This window comes from Glossina fuscipes, unplaced genomic scaffold (assembly GCF_014805625.2).
Source record: "Glossina fuscipes isolate IAEA_lab_2018 unplaced genomic scaffold, Yale_Gfus_2 28, whole genome shotgun sequence".
NCBI classification, from domain to species: Eukaryota; Metazoa; Arthropoda; class Insecta; order Diptera; family Glossinidae; genus Glossina; species Glossina fuscipes.
In genome coordinates this window covers 8,589,016-8,605,910 of record NW_023998423.1, presented here as the reverse complement: position 1 = coordinate 8,605,910, position 16,895 = coordinate 8,589,016, and the positions used below count along the sequence as shown (strand labels likewise).

General features: G+C 33.5%; 1 protein-coding gene across 1 annotated transcript in view; it reads right to left on the bottom strand.

Annotated features, from left to right (window-relative positions):
• Positions 1–16,751, bottom strand: part of LOC119636801 (growth factor receptor-bound protein 2) — a 22,027-nt gene extending 5,276 nt beyond the window's left edge. Inside the window, exon 1 of the mRNA XM_038032424.1 lies at positions 16,183–16,751. Within this exon, the coding sequence (XP_037888352.1) occupies positions 16,183–16,260 (78 nt within the window). The 5' untranslated portion in view covers positions 16,261–16,751. The remainder of the gene's footprint in view (positions 1–16,182) is intronic.
• Between the last annotated feature and the right edge of the window lie 144 nt (positions 16,752–16,895).

Here is a 16,895-nt window from a genome sequence, read left to right as displayed (position 1 = left end):
TCGATATTATGTGTATATTAGACATCGTTTAGATAGCTATATCTCTATATTAAGCGTTTGCGTTAATTTCGATAGGCGACTTCTACAGTTAAAAATGGTAAAGAAAGTGCAGATGATAACCATTAAATTCAATAATTTAGACCTTTCTCTAATCTAAAATAAAAATTTCCAACTTGGTATTATTGGGATATTCAGTGTATACAGACAGTAATCATGGAATGCACAAAATTGCATCTTCGACAACCATTACTTTTGATATTTGATTTAAAGAAATCTGACTCCGAAGCCCACCAAACACATTAAGAAGCTTATGATGATGCTTGCTACTCCGGCGTATCTCAATTGTTGGCTTTGATTTCGGCGGCTTAAAAGTGTTAAATTTGATGTTAATGGCAAAAAATGGCTGGGAAGACCGAAAATGCTCAAAAACAGCGGATTGGAAGACTTATGGAATGAAAACCAAACTCAAACTCTCAATGAACATTCGAGCAACTTAGTAGTTGATCAACTGTTCCCAAATCAACTGTTGCTAGATGTTTGCATGCGATGCGAAGAATCCAAAAGCAGGGGAAATGACTGTCATGCGAGTTGAGTGAAAGCGCCATTCCGAACCATTTCAGCTTCATTGGTTGCCAGGCAAAAGAAGAAGAGTTTTCTGAGGTGAATTGCGGGTGGCGACGAAAATTGGCTGCACTACGACAATCTCAAGGACAAAAAGTCTTGGGTTAGTCCAAGACAGCCACCCACATCCACTCCGAAACGGAATATTCATTGCCATAAAGCTTTGCTGTGCATGTGATGGGATCAGCAAGGCGTAATGTATTACGAGATGTTAAAATCGGATGACACTGTTACTACAGATGTCCACCGAGGTCAGTTAATCAAACTGAACAATGCACTGCTTGAAGAAATACAAGCAACAACGGTCAACAAATGCAAAGTCATCCTACTGCATGACAAAGCTCGGCAACAGGCTGGAAGAGTTGTCAAGAGTACACTGTTGCAACTCGGATGGGAAGTTCTGCCAGTGTACTAACCAGTTATGGCGCCAGCTGATTACCACTTGTTTAGATCAACGCAGCACCGCTTAACTGAAACGCGGTGCCATAATGTTGTAGAAGTGCGAAAATGGGTCGACGATTGGATCGCTACCAAATCAATATCGTTCTTCCAATGCAGTATGGTCAGGTTATCAAACGAATGGGAAAGTATTGTAGAAAATATGAAAAATATATTGATTAACATACATTCAATCTTTCTCTCAATAAATGTGTTTTTCAAGCGAAAACTTAATCAAAATGAATGCAAGCGTAGAAGAAAAACTGAACTCGGATACTGTACAATATCGGATGGGCATGGACGCACTCGTAGAATATATGTCGAAATTTTTATTGTTGCATCGGTTCTTGCTTATGGTTAATAAGCATAAAAAACTTTTCTGTTTTCGAAAGCAAAGGTGTTCTGAACCTTTGTTATGCTATGCTTAAGGGTGTCCTTTGACCGATTTGGTCTATTTCTAAAACCACCAAAACCTACAACAACTTTTCCCAAAGGGGAAGTCCCACTATTTTTTTGAACAAGGAGAACGATTACGACGGCAGAAAGATTATCTCAACCAATGGCTTTTTCAAAAAAAAAAAAAAATAGGCAACGCAACCACCTAATATTAAGTAGTCCAGAAATTTTTTGCGGTATTTCAGCATGAAATAACCAACATATTTTTTTCATGTGTGTTTCGAGTGAATTAGGTTTTCCTGCAATGTCAGGAATCGTTGTGTGTCGACCAGCTTCAAACATAACCTTAAGGTCGCCATCAGTGGTATTTGGCCTACCCGAACTCGTTAAAGCTTTCCAGAACGAAATATCGTAAACCAAAATATGATATTTTTTACGATGAGCTTAATTTTTTAACAAGAACGCTGATGCCAATCAACAAACGCTGAAGAAAACAGAGAGAGAGAGAGAGATGACTTAAAAACTCGTTTCCTATTTAAAACTTTGGCCAAAAATTGATTTTACGAAATATATTAAAATATCTTGAATCAACTCCTCCCTCCTAGCTTACAAAATACTAATTTTTGAAAATTTGGTTGTGTCGATGTTTGTCATCCGAGATAAGACACTTTGTCATACTTGATTAGCCGTGTAACCATATTTTCGAGGATAACATCTGAAAATAGGCGTAGAGAATCCCGTTAATTATATATACATTTGATCAGCTTGAATTTTCTTGAAGGCGATCGATCATCAATTCAAGTAATTTTCACATGCAACTAATTTTCATGTCTTTCTTGAGAGTTCAATTGCCATTGTTTGTTTGTGTATTATATTGATTCTGATATATGAAAAAGCCATATAAATATAAGCACTTCAAACGGATATCTCATGGTGATTAGTATCCCACATTCAAGCTACATTTTCATATAAATTGGATCATGCTATAGAATTTACTTTTAATTATGCTAAATTTCTTTCTATAAAAGAAAACATCCAATAAAATGACCCACTTTCCGTGCAATGCACCATTTTTCTGCGCATCTTTCATCATCATTTCATCATTCATTATCTTTTGTTTATATATAAAATTTATTTATTTATTTATTTAATTTTTTTTTTTTTTTTTTTTTTTATTCAAATGGAATATCCGCGCTCTATGCACCAACATAAACGAATGATGATGATATGAGAAGAGTGATAATAAAAAATGCACAGAGCTGTCATGCACTTTTCACGAATATTTGTAAATCTGGCATAGCTTCCGGAACATTATTAAATGTCCAACTGAACAATATCGTTGATTCGAAAAAAATTAAACCTATTTCAATATTTTGGTATTATTAGATGCTTGCAAAAATTATGATCCGCAACTTCGACGCGGTAAAAATGATACAGAAATGCGAAGTACAAGTATATGCAGTGAATGGTTTCGATCTTCCTCTACATAAAATCACACTTTTCCATTTGATATTGATATTGATTGATTCATCAATCAATCAATCATCAGCGTTGAAAAATTCTTCTTCTTCCAAATTCATTACTTGTGTTGTTTTTATTTGATGAAATCTGGTGTCGAAGGCCACGTTCAGAACGCGTTCAGAGGCTTACGGTGACGCTGCTCCATCATATCCCAATTGGCGGTCTTGAGTTGAACGGTTTAAGAGTGGCGACACGAATTGACTGAAAATACCATTTTTGACACGGTTATGAAGTTATATTAAAAATTTAAGTAGCATAGGCGGCACAAATCAACAATTTTTCCCAAGGAAACTTCATAAATATATGATAGACCGTTGGAATGTTCATTGATCAAAGATTCACTTGATATTAGTTTCATTTGTTCGCAGCACTTGATTTGGTCGCAGTGGTTAAGTAAACTTTCACTATTTCAGTTTTCTATTTGACATAGTAAAAAAAAAAATTTTAATCAATTAATATAAAGTCGTATTTGTCTTATAATGTTAAAAAAAAAAAAAAAAAATGTTCAGAAAAAGTTCTACTTTAAGTAAATTTTGATTTAAATCTCTCCGAGACTTCATTTAACTGAGGCCAGTCAACTGTTTCGGTTTGTGTCTTTGCTAGTTCAATTTACATATAACTTCACACTCCTATTATTGGCGACGGGTTGCAAGTGTTTTCCAGGAAACTACTTTTGCAGCTCCAGTGAGAAGTTTTGCCGTCTTCTGATCATCATTTGTTCAGATCGGTGCAGCATGGTTTGGCTGACTGGCACTGGTCCGCAAAGTTGAAGAAGTGCGAAAAATAGTTGGTGGGTGGATTGCTGCCAAACCAATACAAATTCTCTCCACGTAATATCGCCAAGTTGCCAAGAATATAATAAAATGTTGTAGAAAAAAGTGACGGAAACTATTTTGATTGACATATATTGGTACCAATCTTCGACAAAAAATTCTTGCAAGCACCTAATAATTATAGGAGACCGTCGTGTAAGTGACATTATACTGTCAACTGACAGTAAAATTTTATGTAAATTTTAATTTTAAAACAATAAGACTTTAAGAACATAAAAGTTTGTCTAAAAATTCCTGAGCTATAAGATATATATTTTCAATTGACAATATATATCTCGTTAATTATCAACGAGAAAATATTACGAGCTTTTATATGCATTATTCAAATATAACGAGCAAAGCGACAAATCAAGTTTTTTTAACAGAGTTGTGTTAAGCCGTTAACAGAGTTCGGTGAAACGAAGTCTCGGTGGGATTTATATGTCAAATTATAGTTGGAATAAAACTTTTCAAGAATTGTCTTTACAAAATATTATGAGCAAATCAAGTCTTATATTATAGTCAGTTTTGCTCGGAGAATTTTTTTATGCGACTTTGAAAATACCTGGTACTTAATATAGGCTAATATATAAGCAATGTTTGAAAGGTCACTGTGGGCAAACTATATCCTGTGAAAAAATGAAACTAGTATAGCGTGAATATAACCTACGCATCATTGAAAAGTCTACGAATAGAGGGCTCAGGTCGTACAAGGCATAATTTGCCCACAGTGGGTAAGCAAACTGTTGCTTTGTCAATCTCATTTATGGCATAGAGTAAAAGTTTGTTCCTTTCAAATATTAATTAATTTACGTAAAAATTTGCTTTGTTTGTAATATTTTATAAAAAAAATTCTCGAAAAGTTCCATTTTAACTATATTTTGACTTAAATCCCTCCGAGATAGAATTCTGTTAATGGTTAACCGAGGTTAACTGAGTGTAAAAAAACATTTGGTTGTTGTCTTTGCTAGTTGTATTTAAATATAATTTTACAGTCTTGTTATTGATTTAACTCAACGTTAAAAACACTGTTACTGTTACTAAACGACATCAATTCCTGCCAGACTTACGAGCAGTCATGAATAGCTATTCTGTCTTAGCTTTATGCGTGTCAATGGGCATCATCGACACCATTTGCAAAAATCATTGTTTCTCACTCACTTAGTTCTAGTAGACTAGGAAAGAAGGCACGGATTTTATAAAATCTAAGGCGAAAAGGATAAGATGAAATTTTGCAAAACTCTAAAAAGGCTATAGTGGGCTTTTTCGCTATTCGGTCGCACGCACGCATATCGCCCGTTAAATATATCCACCATCTTGCGCTATTGATCATAGAAAAACAACACTTGGTTATAAAAAGTGTTGTTAAGGTAGTGGTACATACATGTGCAGACAGAAAAACAAAGAAAAAATAATCCTTTCTTCCCAGGCAGCCAGGCCAGAATGAATAAACAGCAGCAGCAGCTATAAGATGAAAGAAAAAATTGTTCTTTTATTGTTTAAGTTCAAAAACCAGCACATACTTCTATAATAATTGAACTAAAGTTATTGAACGCGTTGTGGTGGCGGTTGACCTTTTACACATACAAAGTTGTTAATACGGTGGCCATAAATGCTTTTGGTGTCGAGAACACATGCTAGGTTAAGGCACATTTAGCGGATACCCTTCTCTATGCTCACTCACATCACATACATTTTTTTGCAATTTATTAAATATTCTCAATAAACACACAAACATGTATTGATATAGAGTCTCGCTTACGCGAAACTAATACGAAATAAAATGTAAAAAGGGAAAAAGGGTGCACACACATACACACACACACACATATATATATATATATATATACACGGCAGGCCCTCAGTCTGTGGCAATCAACAATAAGCCAACAACAACAAACAATACAGTATCGTTAATATGATAATGCAGTTGGTTGTAGTTAATGGCAATGATATCATGCGATGCTAAAAGGATAGATGAACAATCATATTATCATCATAGTTTACCAGTTGGTTTGTCAAAAAAAAAACAAAACCAGGCGACCAGGCGCAACATACGAAGACCATGTGGATAATGCATGCATTTTTTTCTACCCCAATATTCTTTTCATTTTTCTTTCGTTCGTTTATTTTATTTATTTTTTTTTCTTTTTGTCTCTGCCTACGTCTTGTATTGTTTGCGTCCTGTCTACCTTTGGTCACTTACTCATCTATGAAAGTCACCGTTTAAGGTACGTATGCATAGTAATGCAGACTACATATATATAATGAATCTGTTCTACGTAACGAAAGCTATTGGTTATTTGGTGTTCATATACATATATATATATATATATATATATATATATATATAGTTAGTAAGTAGTAAGCTCTGCTGTTGCAAGAATATTCGAATTGGGCGCGCGCTTGGGTTTTATGGTATAAAATCATTACATAGATCATCATCTTGTTGTTTTCGTGTTTGTTGTCTACGTCTCTATGTCTGTTCATTCTATGTATTTTATTTTGTTTACTTTCATTCCGCATACATACGTTATGATCTTTCCATTGAAAGAAACCAAACTTGAGACTGAAAAATGTTTTAATCTGTTTATAACAATACAACAGTTGGTTAAATTAATGATTATTATTAATTATTGAAAATTAAAAAAAAAAAAAAAAAAAAGAGTCCGCCATGAACGTTTGAATTAAATAATTTATAAAGAATATCGGTTTATAAAGATCGCTTATAAAAATAGTTAACTTTTTTAAGTTACTACTAACTGTTCATGTTAGTTAAAGTGGTGGAAATTCTGTTTCGTCTTTTGATTTACAAAACCTTTTCTAACCAGAAAACATACGCCTACTACTGAGCGTGAATATTATCCAATAAGAAAGCCATTTAGGATTCAAGAATTCATGATTTAAGTTAAAAGGCGATAGATAACCAATAAACCGTAATATACCTTAAACGTTTCACTCTCACTGTAACTATCTTAATAAAAATTTCCCGGAAGCGGACATTGAAAGACGTTACATAAGCTTTGTGTCTCACTTTGGAAAAATATTTTAATCTTTACAATTTCCCTGATCTTCTCTAGATCCATATTTCATTTTATTATATCTATAGTCGGACTAAAAGGACTTTAGTCGAAAATCAACGGCCCGTCAAAAGGAATCATTAAATTATTTGGTAACTAACGCCACCATACCAATGAAAAGAGAAGTTAAACTGATCACAAACTAACCCAAGTACTATGAGCACATATCTGAGATGAAAATTTTTTTTCCCAATTAAATGTTTTGAAATAACACTACACGATCAAATGTCGTTGTTTATCATTCAAAATTTTTTTTTTTGTATAGAGCAACGAAATTGTTATACCCGTCATCGAAGTTTAGGTGGAATATATTTTTGGTCAGTCAAAAGATAGCTTCGCAGGCTCTATAAGGTATACATATATGTGATCAAAGTCATAATCGGGATCAATCTAAGCATGATAAAGAGATAAATGAAGATATTGGCTTCAAATTTGGCAGACATATTGAAAGTTGTTACAGGCCGGTTGTTAGTGGAAATTAGCCAAACCGGTTAAAAGACACGCCCACAGTGCAACATAAACTGAGAGCATCTCTATTTTAAAAATCAAAAATATGGATATTTTTTACTCGTTGCTTACAAACTACATCTACACATGATAATAAAAAATGTTCGCATGTATGCTTCCTATGGACAATCCCAATCCATCTGTAGAAAAATATATTGATTTTTTTTTTCTTTTTTTTTTTTTAAAGCAAAAACAATAGCTATAAATGAACAATTGAAAAATTTCGATTTGCCGCAAACACTTTATAACGTTCCCATGGTCATATGAAAGAGTAATGTTGGGAGTAAATATGTTGGCACTGCATGCGGTAGTCGCCGTTTTTACATTATTTATTTTTTCACACTTTTAATATTTCCCAACATCCGTTCGTCTTTTATTGTTCGTCCGGGTGCTTTCCGCAGACGAATGTTTAACGCACATGTTCAACGTCTTCTCTAATACCAGATATTCTACAATAAGAGCTAAATTGAATTTTAGACGTGAAAAAGTATGCTCGGAAACATCTACAGCGACGCTGAAGCCGTTGGTTACAAGTTCGTGCTGCTGTCTGTAGTGGTTCTTCTGCCAAGAAGTCAACTATACGCATATTGTACGTTACTTGGACGGACAAGGAGGTTTGCACTAACTTTTCCCATGTGGGCAATCCATATAAATTTCTGAATTTTAAAACACTAACGCATATCTGTGGCTAGGCTTTGGGGCCCTAGCGTATTGTAACATTGGTGCCGTTTGCTGAATTCGCTGCTTACTGGTTGAGATGGTCAAGATGGGCTTTAAACAAAAACATGCTTCCAATCACGTTCGTGCCTTTAGCATAATTTGCAGGTTAATGTTGTTAGCATTATAAAATTCTTCTATTGCACGTCTCTCTCACGGTAGAAGAAAAATGAGATCATAAATCATCGAGCTATTGAAAACTAATTCGGATACCCTTAACGAAAACTTATTATGTATTATCAGAATTTTCATTATAAAATTCAAGGGCTTTACGTGCGAAAAGAAACTAAAGTTCGTTATCCTTATTTCACTTCTTTTTGATTTTAGTTTCTAAAAATATGCTGACACTCCCAGAATATACCTTTCTTATATCCTTTCGAAGTCAGCTGGGATTTGCTATGCTTTAAAACTAATTCAATAACTTATGTAATAACAAAGACGCCCTTCACCACACTTCTTTCACACTTTTTAATAGTAATAATAATAAAAAAAAAAAAAAAAAAAAAAACCGCGAATTACGAAAGTTACATTCAGATGGGGACGAATCTTCTACACATCTAACAACAGTAAAATATTTGGTGCCCCATGCCTTTATTTATGGTCGTAGAAAGGTCAATGGGATAAAATTCATCTTTCACCTTTCAGTTCACTAAAAGGTATTATTGAGAAAAAGTTAATCCTTTAATGCATATTAGGCCGATATATGTTCAGATCAGAAAAGTGCAGAATAATTTTGAGCCCTTTGTCTTGAAAGACATCCTTATGGTAAATAAGCGTGAAAAAAAGAAAAGTTATAATCACTTACAATATTATGTGGGCATGGCCGATATGTTCCATTTTTGCATATAAATTGTAAAGTGAATGTAAAAAATTGCAGCTTTCTTTCTTTCATAATTTGCGAGTAATGAGAAAAAAAGCCCACAAATTTTTGCTTGGAGGAACAAAGTCCCGTTCACTTTACGCTTTGCTACGGACCTATGCTCTGATCAACTTGTGCATACAGAAATTACCAATGTTTTTACCCAATTTCAAGTCGATATAATCATTTTTTGGGACGGGAAGTCTTTGAAAACCCCACTCCACATAGACGGACAGACAGACAGGTTAATCGATTCAAAATTTCACATTGATTAAGAACATATATAGCTTATACGAGGCCTGAAATGTTTTTTTAGGTGTTGCACGGCCTGATGACAAGATGAGAATACTCCCCCCATCCATTCAGTGATGGGTATAGGAAAAAGATCATTTTTCACCCAAATACCAATAATTACAGAGTTATTATCTAAAAATGTATTTAATCATTTTTTCATATTGGTTTATTGTATCGATTAATTAAATTCAAATATGGCGACAGAGTCTCACAATAGTACCGACTCGAATTTTATTTACAGTTAGCAAAAAAAAAAAAAAAATTTCTATTTATTTATGAATATAAATCCACAAATGTGTAGCAAAATAATTTGATGTATTCATATGCGCAATATATAGGCATATTAATTCGATCATTGTGTCTGTACATATGTATCCTAAAGACACATTTAAAATTTCTATTTTGGACACCTTTTCTTAAAAATTCTCTTTTGAGTGCCGTTAAAAATTTCAAAGCTGAAATTCTCAAATTCATACAAAGACATTACAAATTTTTTTTGTCAATAATTTATACACTGTAATAATGATTCATAGGCGGCAACGATCTCAATTTCGTTACGAGTATGCATTTAAAAAAAAAAAAACGCTATGAAAATCAAAACCTAAACAAAAGTTATTCATAATTTCTTTGAAGTCACAAATGTTATTCTCTTACTTATCCAATACATTCGTGGGGTCAAGTATCAAATGATTATAGCGCATAGCACATACACAGCAAAGTATATGTAAATATTTTTAACACATCGCCGACAAATGTGACTGATTCCTGTTTGCCACTTTTCGACTCCGTAAGTTGTGGTTGATTACATTTGTTTTAAAGTGTGCGCCGAAGTATTCTTCTACCGCCTGAAATGAGGTTATGAGAGAATTTTTTAAAACTGAACTAACCCCCCTTATGAACTTACTTCATATATTATGTAGATATATGAAGTAAGCTGACCGTTGACTTATCTTCATAAATATTTTTAACACATCGCCGAGAAGTCTAACTGATTCCTGTTTGCTTCTTTTCGACTTCGCAAGTTGTGATTGATCACTGATGATTTTACCTATAAGTAGAAGTATTCTTCTACCGCCTGAAATAAGTCTATGAGAGAATTTCTTAAAACTGAACGAAAGCCATATGAATTTACTTCAGTTATATATATGTATGTATATATGTATGAAGTAAGCTGACCGTTGACTTATCTTCAAAAGTTTTTACAGTTCAGTCTAAAGATTATATATGTATATTTATATATATATACTTAAAATCTCGTCTCTTTTTCGTCTTTTTCTTTTCCCTTCGAAACCTAATGAAAGGCGGATCGAATGCAGGTTTAAATCAGAGGTACGAAATGGATTCTAAAAAACTTGCCAAAAATCTTGCATGTATATATATATATATATGCGATATACATATGACTGATGACGCCTTAAAATTCTGCTCTAATCAATTATATATATATATATATATATATATATATATTGACTTTATGAAGTTGCCAAGACATACTTTTTCGATATTGTAATCGAAATTTAATGCATATATAGATACTCGGTGAGTTATGTGCAGTAAAAATTAAATTGGAAATTGAAAAGTTAGTCTTATGCACACATGCTCCGAATAAACGCTTTGTGTCAAGCTTTCAATGTATACGCTATGCAAACTAAAATCATTTTTTTTCTCTTTTTCTTTTTTGTTTGTTTATTTTTTTAATTTACTACAGCCGAAGTTAACAATAACCGAATGACACAAACTAAGTACATTAAGTGAGTAATGGGAAAATTGAACAAAAAAAAAAAAAAAAAAACGCTATTGTTTGAAAGAATTTTGTGGAACAAACTAAATTAGAATTCGAATGGAAAAAAGTGCTATTTTTTATTTAAATTCAAGTAAGTTTGTTTTGCTAATTATACAAACAGCCAAGCAATTTCTATTTATTTAATTAACTATTTTTAATAGGAAAAAGTAGAAAAACAAATATTTTCAATTTCTAAGTCATGAATTGATTGCTTGCTCGGGGAACACACACACGTGCGCGAGCAAATGCTATTTACTAAGTTGATGCGGTGGTGTGTTTTTCACTAACGTATTTAACGAATATAAAGAGTTTTAATAATTCTTAGGCGCCACCATCGCAGGAGAAGAGAACATCGGTAATTTGTTCGAGTCATGGCAGATATTCAGAGTTTTCCCCTTAAGGGCGTCAATTGCTAAGCTTTGTTCCTCTTCAGTTAATCATTATTAGGGGCTGCACTTCATGTTCGACTGTAGCCGTTGCAGCTTAAACGTAGTACCGTAAGATCATCAACATCATCACTTCGTATTGCCACAGTGCAGTCTTCACCTTTGCACGCGACACTATTTGAAAGAAATACGTAATTTGGTTGCTTTTGCAAAGAAACCTCCTTCCTTCCTTCCTAATGGAATATCTTCATTGAAAAGTGCCCATCACTAGGTAAACATTTTGCCAACTTTTCGAGTGCCTTTTGAGTGAGTCGAAACAGTTTTGGGCCGGGTAAATAAGTCATTATTATTAGCTCATTCTGGTTCTGTCCTGCTGAAGTTCACTGGGCGAACTTTGTCACACACGGTTATAAGTCATCACGTTGGAATATCGCGATATCTGTACATTTGATATATAGAGCAAATTTTTTATGAACTTGACTTTACTGGTTGTTGTTAGTAGTGATCCCTACTAAAAGTTTTACAGCGGAGAGCGCAGCGGATATTCGATTCTATTGTTTCTATTAATGATTAGCTTAGCCTAAAACATGATTATTTACGCTTTGGATATCGCATCGTTTCTGCATCGTTCAACATCCGACCTCATCCGTCAGCACTATGCTTCGAATATAAGCAGTGAAAGTAACGGTTGCCGTGTCTCGCTTTTCAAAGACCAAAAAAAAAAAAAAAAAAAACTGTTACGACCACTGCAACGGAACAAGTTACTCTACGTAAAGCACGAAGCTTGCAGATAATACCCTCATATGGCAAAGTAACTGTTTTGCAAACGCTAACAGCGGAAGTAATGCTATCGTTTTGTCGCATATTCATCCCATATATGAACTTGTGGTATATCTACGAGATTCGAATTTTTTCAAAAGGTTTTTAATACCACGTACTTATTAGTGCAAGCTACTAAAACAAATTTTATTAAAAACTTCCTGTATGCAACTGATGACTCTTTCGAAAATTCAACTCGAAATGAGGGCACGTCTACGAATGTACATCTTATAAATCATGACCAACCAATCAATCTATACTCATACACACACACACACACACACACACACACAGAAATATTACTTTCTCAGGTAAGATGAGAATAACACATTTAAGCCTATGATGAGCTACCTATCTGTGGATATCTAAATATCGGTCATCCATTCACTTCAAAATCATCTCAAACTCTCATGTCCAGTTCGATACGAGTATTATTTTATCTTTACATATTAGTCTGGTTATAAAGGCCTTCGCAACTTGCAACGATGTATGGAAAAATGCCATCAAGTTCTGTTTTTAATTGATTTTTAAATTGAACACGCTAGCAACAACAACAACAAATCGAAATAATCAAAAATGTCGTAACAGTTTCGACAATAATTTATTAATCAAAAATTTTACAAATTAATATTAATCAACCAGGGTCAACAGAAATTTACGCACGATCCATTCACGTACCTATAATAAACACAAACCCTTAACGTTGCCCACATATATCATATCATATCATATTTACGTTTTGTAGCGGACAAACAAGGTTTCTTACTTGTTTTATATTCTTTCGCAATAACCAGTTCATCAATGAAAGCGAAATCGTATAAAAACGATTTAGTGAAGAAAAAAAAAATAAAAATAAATAAATAAATAAAAAAAACGTTGACTTCAATCATTACACTGAAATTTATGACTGTTATCTACGTAACCGCTTATATATGTGTATCCGCACGCACAATTTTCCAATAGTTTATACAAAAAAAAAAATATATATATATATATAAAAATGCAGTCATTGACAATTATAATCGATGGACAACAGATGTATTATGCAAAAGTGTTTTATGCTTTTCATAATTTATGTTCTAGACACGTATTAAATATAGTTTGTATTTCTTTGGCAACTGTCGATTATTGCTGTTTCAACTTTCATATCCAACTCATAAACGACGCGATTATGTCAATTTTTCTACTCTGTTTGCAATATTTGGAAGCACAGTAAACGTAAAAAAAATATTCTTAATATTAGGTATTTGCGAAAATTTTGATCAGCGACTTTTACAAATAAAAATGATAAAGAAATGGAAAATACCAGCGTACATAACCGTTGAATTCGACGAGTTTTTGACCTTCCTCTACATAAAATAGCACTTTTCCATTTAATATTATTAATTTATTCAGCGGACGCCGGCACTAACCAGAAAGCGATTAAAATTCTTCTTCTTCAAAATTCTTTACTTTTGTTGTTTATTTGAAGAAATCTGCTGCCGAAGCACACTAAACATGTTCAGAGGCTTATGGCGATGCTGCTCCACCATATTTCAATTATCGGTTTTCTTTTCATCACGAACGAATTAACTGAAAATGCCATTTTTTCGTCACTTGTTGTCCAAAATACGCTGTTCGAGCTCAAACGGAGTGTTCTGCCACATCCAGTGTACTCAACAGACAGTACGCCTCCTGATTAGCGCTTGTTCAGATCCGTGGAGCAAGGCCTGTTTGGCACGCGACTCAGCAAAGTTGAAGAAATGAGAAGATGGGTCGGTGGGTGGGGGATCGCTGCCAATCAATACAAGTTCTTTCGACATGATGTCGCCATATTGACAAAAATATTATAAAATGTTGTAAAAAATTATGGAAAATATTTTGATTATTGTACGTTGCACCAATTTTCTACAATAAATGTCTTTTTCTAGTAAAAAATGGTCAACATTTTCGCAACCACCTAATATACAAAAACTACTCAATTGAATTCCACACGACAGATCTGAAAAATGGATTGTATCCGCGTATAACGCAATTACCAACAATCCCTAAGATTGGTCCAAAGACAAAGTTTCCTTGAACATGCTTGGAAGATCCAAGATGTGTCACTCGAATAACTTGCTTGCGAGTTGCAGATCCTCGGCCAATTCGTATTTTCGACATAGTCGAGTAATCCGATTTTCGTGTATTGATTAAACAATGTTTCATGACTTGAAATTATAAAGATCAAAACTTTTCTATCGGAAATTTCGCTCACTTTAAACGATGTCGTATGAAAACCGATAATGTTATGAGAGCAGTGGACGGCAGACAGAAGGGACACCAAAAAATTAAAAAAAGAAAAAATCAGAAGACATTTTAACGATATCAGTATACACGAGGTATATGAATGGATGAAACAACATAGCGTGTCATAAGTCAACGATTGCAAAAACAAAATTGCTTACAATCTGTCCACAGAAAACATTCTATAGAAAAGCTAAAAGAGCTAAGTGCCCTATACCGCCCTTTAGCTATTCATATAATCGCGTTTCAGAGTTTAAAGCTTTTTTTGGCCAGCGATCGATCGACTTTCATTCATGAAGAATTTGTAACCATTATGGTAACTCTGACGCGTACTTCGGGATATTGCAAATGGAAGGTCAAAGCTAATGCATCTCTACAGATCAGTGGTGGATGTAAAAACTGAAAGAAAAACATATGGAAATTGCGGCTAAATATTCGCAGGGTAAACGGAAAGATAGGCGTGATGTATACATAAAATTATAAGATTACTATATGGTGACAATAAAGCTCGAAGAATTTTCGTAGATGATAATTTTCTAACATTGTCTTCATTGTATTGATGCTTTTATCTTTGAATGATCAAAAAAGACGAACAAAAGTCATAAAACATCGAATTCAACAATTTGTATACCGCATATGTCTATTATTCCAGACAGACTACCAATAGCCGTAAGCTTTACTACCTCTTTAGAAGTTCATTTCGAACCACTGAACTTTGATTCGATATTTTTGTAAACAGCTTTTGCGAATAAACTAACCGGCCCGTAGATACCCATCTTAATACCAGCTATTAAAACAAAGACTTTGTTGTTGGTGGTAAGAATAAAAGAAGAACGGTTAATTCCCGACTATCAAGAAAAGAAGACAAAGAGAATCAACATAGCGGAAAACGACGTGAAATACTTTTGCTTACGTTCTCCTTTAATATCCACATCAAATCGATTCAATATAAAAAAATTGCAGGTGTTTCAATTAATGTGGGGATGGTATCGACATTCCCATTCCAATCTTGCATAGAAATTATAATTTTTCGACTAAATCTATGTGTTTCAACGTTTAATTCTGTTTTTTTCTTCATTTGTGCTTGAATAAATTATCTCCGGATCATAAAAATATCGGGAATATTGCGAAATAGCCTAACGCTTTAAAGGCAGCTAAGCGAAAGGGCTTGAGACGATAAATGTGAAATTGTAAAAATGAATTTTATATTTGAATTGTATTTATTTATTCATTGTTTTTAAGAAGACGTAAAGACCTATATTTATAATTCTTTTCTATTTACGTACTTCATGCAATATTTGACTGATTAGAGTGTCAGAGGATTTTATTCCTTCTTCGACGATTCGTAGAAAAGCAGACTTAGAGACAACTCCTATTTAATGCACACGCACGCATACTAACACGTGCCAGTGTATACACATAAAATAGCAGACCCATTAGAATTCTAAGACGGGCGAAATGAGCGGACAAAGACAAAGGCAAAGAGGCTAACCAAAGGAAAACAATGTGACTAGCATTTACACATGTAACGAAAAGCACTAAAAACTTAACTAATAGATAAGCATATATACGTGCATTAAGAGATGAATAATGCTGGATCATTTTTTTCCCTGTTAAAGTTCATTTAAATAAAAGTAAAAAAAAGAAAGAGAGAAGTGAAGATAGAGAGAGAACGAAAACTAACCTTTAAGATTTGATTTTTGCGAAAACTAAGTTCATCATCCGCTGTAGCTGAGAAATCGTGTTTGGCAATTGCTTCCATTCTGTTAAAGTTGGTGTATTTAAAGTTATCGTTGTTGTTGTTGTTGCTGCTCTTGCTGTTATTGTGGTGTAGGTACGTGTATGCTCCGTTTAATCACCCGTAATAATGTTGAACATAAATTGAAGTCTCGGATGCGGAATTTTCTTGTATTTCGTTTTATTATCTCTTTTGTTTTTAATTTGCTTTATCGTATGTTTTCTGTTTTATAAATAGATTATTCAATATTTATATATTTTATTAAACACCTTAAAATTCAAAACGACTTCATTTTTTCAGTTTCTCTTTTTGGAGAATTATTCTATAGACACTTTCAAGTTCCACCCGAAACGAACTTTTCTTTCTTTTTGCAGAAATTTAAAAATAAATGTACATAATATAATAAAACAAAAAAATCTTGTCTCTATAACCACCAGCGAATTACTACGTACGTATTACGTTGTAAAACAAATCTATACGAGTATAAAATAAACATCTAACTGGAGAGAAAAATTTCTGTCTGCACAGCGTTGCTGCGAAAAAGAATTTCTGTACATTTCCACTGCAGTAATTTGCAGTAATCAATTAGTCGGCTATATCCTTTAATTTTAAAGTAAGTCGATATGTACCAGTATCGACGTAAATAGGCATTTTCTTCT